Source organism: Erpetoichthys calabaricus, chromosome 5 (genome assembly GCF_900747795.2).
Source record: "Erpetoichthys calabaricus chromosome 5, fErpCal1.3, whole genome shotgun sequence".
NCBI lineage: Eukaryota > Metazoa > Chordata > Cladistia > Polypteriformes > Polypteridae > Erpetoichthys > Erpetoichthys calabaricus.
The window spans coordinates 117,141,238-117,153,627 of record NC_041398.2 but is presented as its reverse complement, the minus strand read 5'-3'; the positions used below and the strand labels follow the sequence as shown (position 1 = coordinate 117,153,627).

The window sequence follows — 12,390 nt, the reverse complement described above, 5'->3', positions numbered from 1 at the left end:
AGCTTTTCTTTGATGACAGAAAAACTGGATGATCACTGGGCTAAAGATAATGCCAAAGCAGGAGTGACCTTGTCTAAAGAATTAAAAACATTTGAAGGAGATTGGTTATTTTCCCTTACTGACTGGAAATGTGTGTTAGAAACTTGTAGACTTGCATGGAACCTGAGTGAGGCTTATCCAGATTGAAGTACTCAGGAAGACACTTAGTAACTGCCTTAATTATTACCTTTTCTAGTAGTTTTCACAAACTTTTCACAAACTGGACAATATATTATACAACAGTATCCAATATATTATTTTCAACAAATAATAATAATAATATATTTTATTTACATAGAGCCTTTCCCAAACTTTTTCTGTGACTGCTGAATTTTGTTTCTGGACCTTTGTCACTGTTAGGGTTAGGGTTAGAATGGGTCCATGCGTTAAGTATGTAGTATGCCAATGAATTTAAAATTTGAGTAAATGTTATACTGTTGTTGTTAAGAATAATATTCTTGTTTGCAAAAGACGTTATTGTGTATGCTTTACTGTAATTGTTCAGATTTAATGCTGTTGTTAAATAATAACTAATTTGTTATTTTACATTCTAGGTGTTATTTTTCTTTTGGGGTTGTTTCCTCAAGTTAAGAGGGAGGGAATAAAATGGGTTGATTGGTGTCGGCCTGCCATCCAAAAAATTATAATGTGTGAGTTTCCTAGTGGAGAGTAGTCAGCTATCTTAATTAAGGGGATAAATGTTACAACTTTTTAAGGTACAAATATATTTGTAGTAATGCACTCTCTCTCCCTCTCTCTTTATATATATATGTCACACATGCGTGATTAGGAGACAGTTGACAAAACCCACGGCGAGTAGACGGTCAAAAGACGGAAGGCTACAAAAGGTTACTAACCGTTCTCTCTCCTTTTCTGCAGAAGCAAAGAAGAAAACTAAACTACCGTATCGCGGAGCCAAAATGGCCCATTGTCTTTTCATCCTTCATTGATAAAATCACGAAGAAGTCAGAACCAAGACGTCACTTCCCTCATTTAATTTCCTGTAGCCATTTTTTTCTGTATAAATACCCCCCCCATTTTGCAATATGAGGTTGTGAAATGCTTGGTTGAGCCTTTATGTTTCAGCTATTTTTGACCTGTCCATAGGACATTATACAGGGCGGTTCCTCAAAACTTTATTTGGCTGGCTGTCGAATTTCTTTCTATTACAATATATATATATATATATATATATATATATATATATATATATATATATATATGGCAAACATTTCTTTTGTGTTTCTGTTACTAAATAGAACAGAAGCTGTATATTTTGAAAGTAGGTGGATGTAATTTACTTCCGTAGCAGCTAACAAATCATTTGTAAAACAGGTAATCTTTGAGAGTTATGCACACTCAATTACACGACTCCTAGGGTGAAAGGAGAAACACAATGCAGACCCTGACAAGGCTAGAAATCAAACCTCATCCCCTGAGCTGTGAGGCAGAAACACTAGCTTTGCACTGTGCTCATATTAAAACATTTGTATTAAATATATACTGTACTTATAATTTTTTGTTAGGATCTTGCTGCTGGATTGCCAACACATGTGTGGTCAATATTGCTGTCACTAGATCACAAAAATCTACACGTGATGTCAGTACGAAGATGATAATTTTGGGAAATAGCCCAAACAAAATTAAGGAATAATAACGATACTTTTGTGAAATAATGCAGTTATTATTTTTTTGAGTAAAAGGAATAAGCTCCTTTTGAAATAGTTAACTTTTCAAGTGTTTTTAATTAATTAGTTTATTAATATTTATTTTTTATTTGTTTTACAGAAAGAATAAAATAGAGGTTAGCATTGCCACTTAGATGCCAATTCAGTGCGTTTGATGTAAAATCTGCACAAGGAATGTTATCCAGAATTCAGCTCAGTCTGAATGATCAGGCTTGCTTTATTGGCTTTTTTAAAACGTGATTTAGTGTTTAGTGGAATGGGTAACTACATTCTCTTAGTTTCCAGGTTAAAATACAATTAGCTGTATAACAATATAATTGCTCTATTATAAGTAAATTTTTTATAAGTCACATTTTTAAGATGTAATTTTTGTTTTAAAGCTGTTTATCTCTAAGTCATATTGATTAAACAATTTAACATTAAATAAGTTGCTAACATTTATTTAACTGTTTCCATTAGAAGTATGTTGTATGTCCAGCTGAGGGTTAGGGGAGTTCTAGAATCTATCATAGCACTAATGGGTACATGGAAAAAACCAGTCCATCACAGTGATCACTCATTCATATAGCCAAATGAGGCCAAATACCATAATATATACAACTTTCAGAATTTGGGAGGAAAACCAAATTACCTTCAGAAAAACCCATGCACACACAGGGACAGAATGAAAATTTCAAATGCACAATGACAAGGTGTGGAGTTTAAACCCTGTATGTTAGGTCCATGAGGCAGCAGCATTATCTTAACCACTGCAGTAGTATGCCACTTTAAGACAGATGACCAAAGAAAATGCAGACAATATTACACTTCCTAGGCAAAAAATGTTTAGTATGCAAGGATGATTACTTGTTCCCTTTATGGTGAGAAGATACTGTTAAACATATGAGTCATTATAAAATATCATGCCTTATTATAAACAGTGTAGTTCTCTTTTTGCAAATAACAATAAAAATAATAGCACATTGTTAGAAAGAGTAGCATTTGCACTCTGCCAGAGAACAGAACAAAAGGATATGTTTCATATTGCCATTCTGAAATTAAAATCTTGAAAAGAATTTTATATTCAAGCAAACGACATGCATAAAGTAGTGAAGCAATGTTGGCTTAAATCTGAAAAGAACTATGAATTAAAGTTAAGTTTGCAGACTTTTGCTGTAAATGCTCTAGTCAAAATGTTTTCTGAGTAACAGGGCTACAGGGATATATTATTATTTATTTTTAATGACAAAAATGAATTCTTTTGAGGCTTTTGTTGTTTGCTATAGTCTTCCTTTTCATTAAAAATACATGTTCTTTTATCCACCTTACATTTGGAAGATATGTTTTGTTCAGTACCAGATTGCCAATATTGTGTAATATAAATTCTCACGAGATAAGGCTTGTTTAGTTTGTAAGATTTCATATATATTAGGCCGTTGGTATGGGCTTGATATAACATGCTATGATGAAGAAGGCAAAGAGGATTCAAAATCAGACAGGTTAGTAAGTTTGTTATATTTAGTGTATAATCACTGCCAAAGACAAAAAAAAGTTAAAACTATGAAATTTACTGCATTCACTTAGGCTAATGACATTTGAAATGCACCTGAATATGCAGTGTTTCTCTACCAATGTAGATCAAATAGTTATGCTAGTGTTGATTCAGCTTTATTCACAATCTCTTTCTATGTACAGTACTTTTCCATTTATTTTTACTGTTGATTTACTTTTGTATGATGTTATGGATGTTTACTTGTCTGCAGCTTAAAATGTATGTTCATTATCTTTTATTGCATTTTGTTACCTTACAACTTTGAACAGAATTAGTAAAGCATCTTTTAGATAGATAGATAGATAGATAGATAGATAGATAGATAGATAGATAGATAGATAGATAGATAAAGAGAGACAGACAGACAGACAGACAGACAGACAGACAGATAGATAGATAGATAGATAGATAGATAGATAGATAGATAGACAGTTTGAGGCCCTTGTTGTCCTCTTGAACCCTCTGACTCGACTCCAGACACCAGGTAAAAATCCAAATATTACTTTTATTTAGACAATAACGTGCACAAAGCACCCTCCACTCCACAATACTCATAAATCTATAAACACACTAATTAATACTATAATCAATCCTCCACACTCCCAGACACTTCGCCACCCTTCCTCCCAGCTCAGCTCAGCGTACTGGTTTCCCAGAGTCCTTTATATAGTCCATGACCCGGAAGTGTTTCTCCCTTCTGTCCATGTGATCATGAACACTTCTGGGTCGGATAAAAAGCTCCTTTCTTCAATCCGGAAGCACGTCGTTTCCTCTTGTCATGTGATCATGACGCACCTCCGGGTTATAGGGCAAGTAAGAGTCCAGCAGCCTCCCCACAGCGACTCCTGGTGGTTCCCATGGTATCCAGCAGGGCTGTGCATATAAACTACAAAGTCCATGAGGCCCTGCTGGAATTCGGGGAACGTCCACGCTGTTGGGAGAGCTCCACCTTGCGGCCTGGGGGTGAGGGCCGGAATATTTAGCCGGCCACCCACCACAATAGATAGATAGATAGATAGACAGATAGATAGATAGGTATCTGAGTTCAGTGCAATCTGTCATTGATGTGGACTTGTACTTGTAGGAGCACACATCCTGTTCATCCACTCCCTGAGTGTTGACCAGACATAGAGTCTCTTTTGTGCAGCGAAAGTCAATAAGCATTTCCTTGGTTTTGTTGATGTTAAATTGCAGACAATTTTCTTTGCGCCAAGAAACAAAATTCTTCACTTGACTCCTATACTCTGTCTCATCCCCTTATCAATACACCCGATAAGTGCAGAATCATCTGAGAATTTGTGCAAAATCGCATGATCTGTTGTTATATTTATAGTCGGAGATGTACAGAGTGAAGAAAAAATGAGGCAGTACTGTTCCTTGTGGTGCTCCAGTTCTGCTCACATCCGTATCAGAAATGCACTTCTTGAGTCTTACAAACTGTGGTCAGCCCAACAGATAGTCCATTATCCAGAACACCACAGGCTCGTCTACCGGCATATCTCTAAGATTACCCCTTAACAAGGATGGCACTGAAATAGTGTAGAATAATAGTGTATTCTGCAAAATTTGCTACTCCATATACACCTAGTTTAAATTATCAAATCTGAAATACTTATTTTATATACTAAAGTATAGTATTCTGTATTCTAACATAAATTGTTTGTGTGATTAACAAAATCATGGTACCTATTTCAGAAGGAATCTGATATTTCTGAATATTTTCAGCCTGATGCAACTTCTGTTCAGTAGTGATATGCCTGTTTATTCATTAATGGTGTGGGCAATTTCATTCTGGTACAGTAAAATTCAATTTGCTCCACTAAAAGAACTCACCAAAAGTGTTTAAAATTGGAATCACTATTACACTGATGTCTTAAACTATAAATATTCTACACTTATGTTAAAACATTCTTTGCAGCTTTTAAATGAGTTACAGAAATATTTTATTTAGGAATTAAATAATTAATTTAATAGTGATATAGTCTGATATGCATATATCCATTTTCATACCCATGTAATCCATTTATATAGCCTCAAGAAGGGAAGTAGCCTTCCGAGAATCAATGGGCATAAGGCAAGAAGTTGCTTTTAGTCCATCTCCTGTACACAACTACTTTATCTCAAACATGTCCAATTTAGGGCTGTCATTTTGCCTATCACTTACAATTTAGGGACAAAGGAGAAAAACATATACAGACAGAAAGAGAATGTACAAATTCTACAAATCAGATAGTGACTGGATCTGGATTTGAACCCAGTCCCCTTGAGCTTTGAGGCAATCACACTAGCCATTATGGTACCTTGCTTTTTATTTAAAACTAGCAAAATACCCGCGCTTCGCAGTGGCGAAGTACTGCTTTAAAATTTTTATTAAGAAGAAAAGTATACCTTTTTTAAACTGAGGGAAAATATACCAATAATTATTTGTTAAGGATCTCTTTATATACCACTTTTTCAGTTCGGCCCTCCAGTTGTAATATGACCAAGCTGTGCGCTGAGCTTACTCTTGAGCAGGCAACATATAGTTGGCCATGTGAAAAGCAATCTTGCCTCAAATCAATGCCAACCTTTTGTAGGGTCTGTCCCTGAGACTTATTAATTGTCATTGCGAAGCAGAGCCTTACTGGAAATTGGAGGCGTTTGAATTGAAATGGGTTTCATCGATAACTTCACATCCAGCTTTTCAGAGTTTAAACATTCATAAGCATCAAAGTGTCCACTACTCAAATCGTCACCTGTGAATCTAAGATGTTTAAGAGGCATTGGCGGTTGTCCAAAGGTGTAAAATATTTGGCCATTTCGGTACACTTGAAAGCGACAACCGAACAATTCAGCGGCAGCCATCATCTCACATGCAGAACCATAGGTGAAGGGCTTAAGCATTTCACTCTTATAGTGCTCCTGTGTAGTATAATTATCTCCTGTACCGTCATCAGTCCACACCTTGAACCTGTCCCAGTCATTCAATACATAAGACACAATGTTCCTCCGGATATCAAGAGTGAGCCTGATATGGCCATGCAATATGCAACACAGAGAATGGAAAAGGCAGTCACCATCTCCGGGCATGGAAACCACTCGGTATGTGACAGTTCTTTGATCGATGGTGGTCACCTCGATAGACATGTTAATGGGGGTACGGTTGGAACGATAAAGGAAATGAGTACCTGAATAATGTAAACTAAGTCTAAAATACCTACACAATAACTATAATCATAATAAACGAACAATAAAACAGGCTGCAGTTATAGCAGGGAGATGTGAATACCGTGGCGAAGCAAGGAAGGGAATGAAGAGACCGGAGCGACGGATGGCCTTATATAGGCAGGCAGCTAACTACGTGGGAGGCGTGGGGATGGGGGACCCTACGCCGCCTCACACGGCGACCGAGCTGCAGGCTATGGATGTATATATATACGTAAGTAGGATTCAGTTAGCATTGGGAACCCGCGTACAGTGGCGTCATACCACCGAAATAAGTATGTACATCAGTTTCGGTTAGCGCAGGGAAGCCACCTACCAAATTTCGTGAAGATGGGGCCATAAATAAGAAAGTTTAACATGGCGGACGTTGTCGACCGTTATGACCGTCAAACGTAGAATTTCAAAATGAAACCTGCTTAACTTTTGTAAGTAAGCTATAAGGAATGAGCCTGCCAAATTTCAGCCTTCTACCTACACAGGAAGTTGGAGAATTAGTGATGAGTGAGTCAGTGAGGGCTTTGCCTTTTATTAGTATAGATTCAGGTATATATTAAAGAAATATAGCTTGACAAAGTGAGGCACTGGTTACATACTGTTGTCTGAAAGCTCCAGAAGTATTCTAACTTACAGTATATCTGTGTGCATTTTCTGCAGATGATCAGGCCTCCTTCTACATTCCAATTGTGTACAGGTTAGAATAAACTGGGATCTCTGGTTTGAGTAAATATGCATGTATCAAAGAATGGTGCTCCATTTTAGAGTTTATTCATGTTTTGAGTTCAGTGCTACTAAGATATACAGTACAGTAAGTCAGTGGTCCACAACCTTGTAATGCAACAAGCAAATTCATATAACAGATGAGTACATGGATAGATGGATGGGTAAATGGATGAACAGCGGGATAAAACAAAAATATTTTACAAATTGGACAGAAGCAGAGAAAGAATTCTGTCAAGGCAGTATTATATTGGATATCCATAAAACTGTCATGAAGTAGGACCTAAGCATACAGTAAATCAAAAATAACCACAGCAGGACATTAAACAAAAAGCTGTACTACAATTTGGTGAATATTTCTAAGTATCACTGCAGTAAGATTTTTATTATTTCTTACTTGGAATGAAATTGACTTTGCAGTCAAAATCTTAATGTACAGGGTTCAGTAAAATGTGGCAGTGCTACAAAGTAACACGTTAGTATTAAAGGTCTTACCAAGTTCTCCATTCTCTATTGCCTCAAATGTGATCCATACATCACTCTTGTCAGAGACGATACTCTTCATTTCCAACACATAGTCAGTCAATTCTTCTGCTTTCATGGTCGGAGAAATCTGCAACCCAATAAACAGCTTGGGTTTTTACAATGACCACTTGTAAGCCACTAAAGTCACTTCTGTCTATTATGTCAATACCTAAATGAAAATATATGGAGTGTTGCTTTCTCTCTGTAAAGCTGTAAACGACTGTCAACTGTAGAGGCTGGTATGTGAGATTTCAAAGTAAGATTACAAAATGGATGTGGTATTATTTATTATTAAAGTCATGGATGACTTCTTGGCAGCAAACCTACTAAACCCATTCACTTCCAGAATATGCCTTGTACTTCTTTTCGAGGCTTTCAGGCTGACATAGCTTTTGTAATGTGGGGAGAAAAACTGCACACTGTAATCAAGACAAAGTTTAATGAAATAATAAACAATGTTTTCTTTAGATTTCTCAAGACCCTTCCATTACAAAGTATCTTATATATAATTTGTTTTAGTCCTTTAAACTTTGATACTAGGTGGCAGGCAATTTCTGGTAGTCTCTGAATAAGACTGCTTATGACATGAATAAATTCTGAATAAGGAATCAAATTGTGTGGTATGGAACTACTTGTATTTGGGTGCTTTAATACTGACAACCAACCATTTACAGTATATTCTTAGGTTTCTGTACAAAGACCGCATGTGCAAATTAATAAGTCCTCTTTGGTATGCTACATAGTATTTATTTCTGAAAAGATATTTTTTTCTTCTAGAAACAAAAATAAAGCTGTACTTTGCATATACAATAACTATATATTCTATAATATGTATTCTTTTTGTATATGTTTGTCTTAGTGGCATCAGCTGCTTTGCGTTTTCCTAAAAGGATATTACAGTGGACATTTTTAACATTAAAAATAAAAAAAACAATGGGTTTTATTATTAGATTCTTCCTTCAAGGTCCATGTTTATATTTATTTATTTTATTATGCAGAATGTTGTCTTTTTGTAATAACCATTATGTTTTTCTTGTTCTTATCATTATATTAATTATTTTTGTATCTTGATAGAGTGCCCTCTATATCTGAGTTTTGTAAACCTTTTACATGTTATGACCTATTAGATTATAAAATTCTCTCACTTCACAATCAAAAAATTGTTTTATGATCTTTTTATAATGTGCCATGATAACTCATACATACAAACATTATATCTCATTTGGGTCTTAACAAGTTTTTATTCTTCTCTGGAGAAAGATTATTCATATATTATTATTATTAGGAAGGAAATACACACTTTGTTAATTTGTGAAAGAAAAAAGTTTAACATAAACTGACTCTCTCTGAAAAGTGCCTTTTGAAGTAAGCAATTAGATTATCATTTACAGTGTGGCGAGGAGATGGAGACTGAACAATAGTGGGTATAAGGTACAGTACATTTTTCCAGGGTATGATTATCTATCCAACCACATTCAGTCATACTGGGTCAATTAGTGTAAGTGACAGTGTATGGGCTTAGGGAGTAAACCTGAGTATCCAGAAAAAAACAAATTCATAAATGATATCTAGCAGTAGTTAAAGCCATACCTAGGCAATGTCCATAAACTTCAAACTTTAGAGTGAAATCTAATTAAAAAGGTTCTTTTCTCCCTTCTACTCAAGCTGTTTTCTCACTTTAACTTACCTGTGTAGTCTTTGTTTGTCTCTAGAACTTTCTGTGCCTGCCCTCTCTTTCACAATTAGAAACATACTGCACCCAAGGAAGACTAAACAGATAAAATATTTCCAGGCTTCTTTTTTTTTTGCATAGTTAATTTTTTCATAATTTTATCTTAAGTGTACATTGTAAAGACAGTTCAACACTTTAATAAAACTGAAATCCTGATTTTTGAAATCAAATTTTTAGAATGAGTTACCCTTATCAAGATCTGTTGGTCTTCTTTTATTTTATTATAAAAAACAAAAAATAAGAATTCCTAAATGATAGTATTTTTATTCATCTTTCCAATTTAAATAACAATAACTTACCTTGACTATACAACAGCTATCAGGTTCTTTTCTTTCCAGGTAAACCTCAACAATTAAGTCTCCAGCCTGAGAATACTAAATAAAAAAATGATTAAATGCTAAATGTCTCACTTGAATAAAAACTATTTCTCAATTCAGATGACTGACACCACACAGTTAGATTGAAACAATTACAACAAAACAGTTTATGGAAATAATGTTTAATTCAGGATTAACATCCAGCCATCCTATCTATAAATCAGTCTAATACAGTATATGTTTTTTTGTGGAAAGGCAGGATTAAACTCTACATAAAATATGGGGTACCTTCACATACACAAACATCATTCACAATGGGACAACTTCGAGTAACCAAATAACCTAACTAGAAAAGTCAGACCATTCATCCAGGACAACCAACAGTTAAACTGAAATGTCTATTCAATAGACACATTGTCAAAAAGAACTTGCTGACCAAACAAATAAATGCATAAAATGCTTCACTGAAAATATGATTTCTCATTTTCAAGAACTGAGAGTCAGAAGAGATGTGGTAGATGGGAAATATGGCCTTGGGCAATGTACTGTGTGTCAGGGAAGACAGCCTTGCATTACAACGTTCACTGTAATATCCTCAATCAATTACTGTCATTCAGTATTGTTTTATAAATATGCATACTCCTTTGAAATAGAAAACAAACAATTTAGAATCCAATGAAGCATTGGTAACGCCATCATGGGAAACTGAGAAAATAATTTTGCTTTTCATTTTCTGATACTTAGACCATCTCTTATATAAAAAAAGAAAAAACAATGATTTAATACTGGACAAAAAATGCTAACTGATTCAATGTTTGTTTAATTTCTTTTTCTAAGGTAGTTACACCAAAAATTTGTCAGTGAGGAATAAGTGATAACCCACTTATAAAATTATTTATCACATAAACCGGTTAAAAGTACCAGCACCTGTCTAAATGTGGATTGGGATTTACTGTACTGCCATGCATAATGTTTTAAAAAAAATTGACTGTTATTTTGATTGTACAGGGCCACAGATTGGAAGAATAAAACATTTCTTAAATAATAATACAACTTTTAGAACAGTAGCTTTTGATAAACTTCATATAGTTCTTGCAGGTATACAGTAGACCCTGCGAAATCGTGGTTCAGAGTTCGCGGCCTCAGTCATTCGCTGATTTTTCCTTAGAACCTATCTAATAATTATTAGCAGAAACCGCAAATATCCTCCGCAATTTTTATGGCTTTTTTCATGGCAATACTGTAATGTAGAGAGGACAGGAAGCAACTGTAGTGGAAACACGGCTTGGGATGGTGAAAGTAGCCAATAGAATTTGAAACTGCGACTCCCAGCAGTCCCTGCAGTGGCTCTGATTGGTCTTCTGCTGAGTGTCCTGGGGCTGTTGAGGTCAAAGGATGTCAGCGCGGCTTTTACAACGGGGGCCGGTGACCAAAAGCAAAAAAAAGTTTTTGTAATTTGTGTTTCAAATTCCTGTCTCTCTGCCTGCCTTCTGTTGGGTTACCTGTACTTATTTGTTTTGTCCTGGATCGTTTTGTGTTTGGCGTCTGCATTGTCTGCCTGTGTACATAAGGACTGTAAGTGGATTCATGGCCATCCTGCAAAGAAAGAAGCGTTCCTGAACCCGTCTTCATCATTTCAGGAACAAGCGGTAGGACTATCTTTACATTCCCATTCAACATGCAGATCTCTGGACTATCTATTTTCATCATCACATTTCATCCGTTGCCGTATTTCATGATTTACTGTGTGTGTTTTGTTGGTGCTTTGTTGTATTTAATGTACTGTATAATCGCTGTAAGGGGGGCAGGGGTGGTATCATTGTTTTCATTACATTCTTTATTTGTTGTTTGATTACCGGATTGCTTTGTTTTTGTCTCTGTTTGTGAGTGTGTGCAGGTCAGGTCAAGGCTGGGTGCGTCCCTGGAATCTCCACCATAAATCTCGACGATGTAAATCTTAGCAGCACCAGACCGCTACAGCGTTATTCATTTCTCCTTGCTGCTGATTGACTGTGATGCATTTCCAGCTGAGTGTTCTTGTGTTTTCCGGTTTGTTCCTCTTAACCCTTAAACCACCACAACCAGCTATAGTCGTTTCTCAGTGCCATTTGCGAGCATGCAGGAGCTGACTTAAAAGCTTGAACAGCACTTGTCCTTTTTGGCTGATTTCTTTGTTTCTCTCTCGTCCCCCAGACATCCTCTGCTCCTGTTGGGGGTTGTGCTCCCCTACGATGTTTGTCTATTCTTTAATTGATAACTAACTGCATACTGAGCTCGTTTTACTTCTGAAAGAGACATGTTTGTTTGTTTGAAGTGTTTGAATAAAGTTTTTGTCTCTACAATCTCCTGTGTTTCTGTGAAATTCTGTGACTCATATGTGACACACTGCAGCCTCACTGTCTCTGGGACTGAGACAGCATCAGCGTTTACCTTTGTGTGTTTGCGTGCTGCCAGTTCAAGTGCAGTTGGCTAGGTGATTTACTTAATTTCTTTCGTGGTGTCAGTTGCACTTTGTACATATTGTTCCAGTAGTTTTTTAAATAGTTTTTACAGTTCATTAGCAGTGTGTAAAATGATCAGTGTTGCAATAATTGTGATGCTCTTTGAAAGAAAAAAAATGTGTTCTATTAAAATTTC

General features: G+C 35.8%; 1 protein-coding gene across 1 annotated transcript in view; it reads right to left on the bottom strand.

The window, feature by feature from the left end:
• Window positions 1–12,390, bottom strand: part of arap2 (ArfGAP with RhoGAP domain, ankyrin repeat and PH domain 2) — a 468,505-nt gene that overhangs the window by 83,212 nt on the left and 372,903 nt on the right. The window contains exons 25-26 of the mRNA XM_028801993.2: window positions 9,736–9,810; window positions 7,675–7,792 (exon numbers count right to left, since the gene is read on the bottom strand). Coding sequence (XP_028657826.1) covers window positions 7,675–7,792; window positions 9,736–9,810 — 193 coding nt within the window. The remainder of the gene's footprint in view (window positions 1–7,674; window positions 7,793–9,735; window positions 9,811–12,390) is intronic.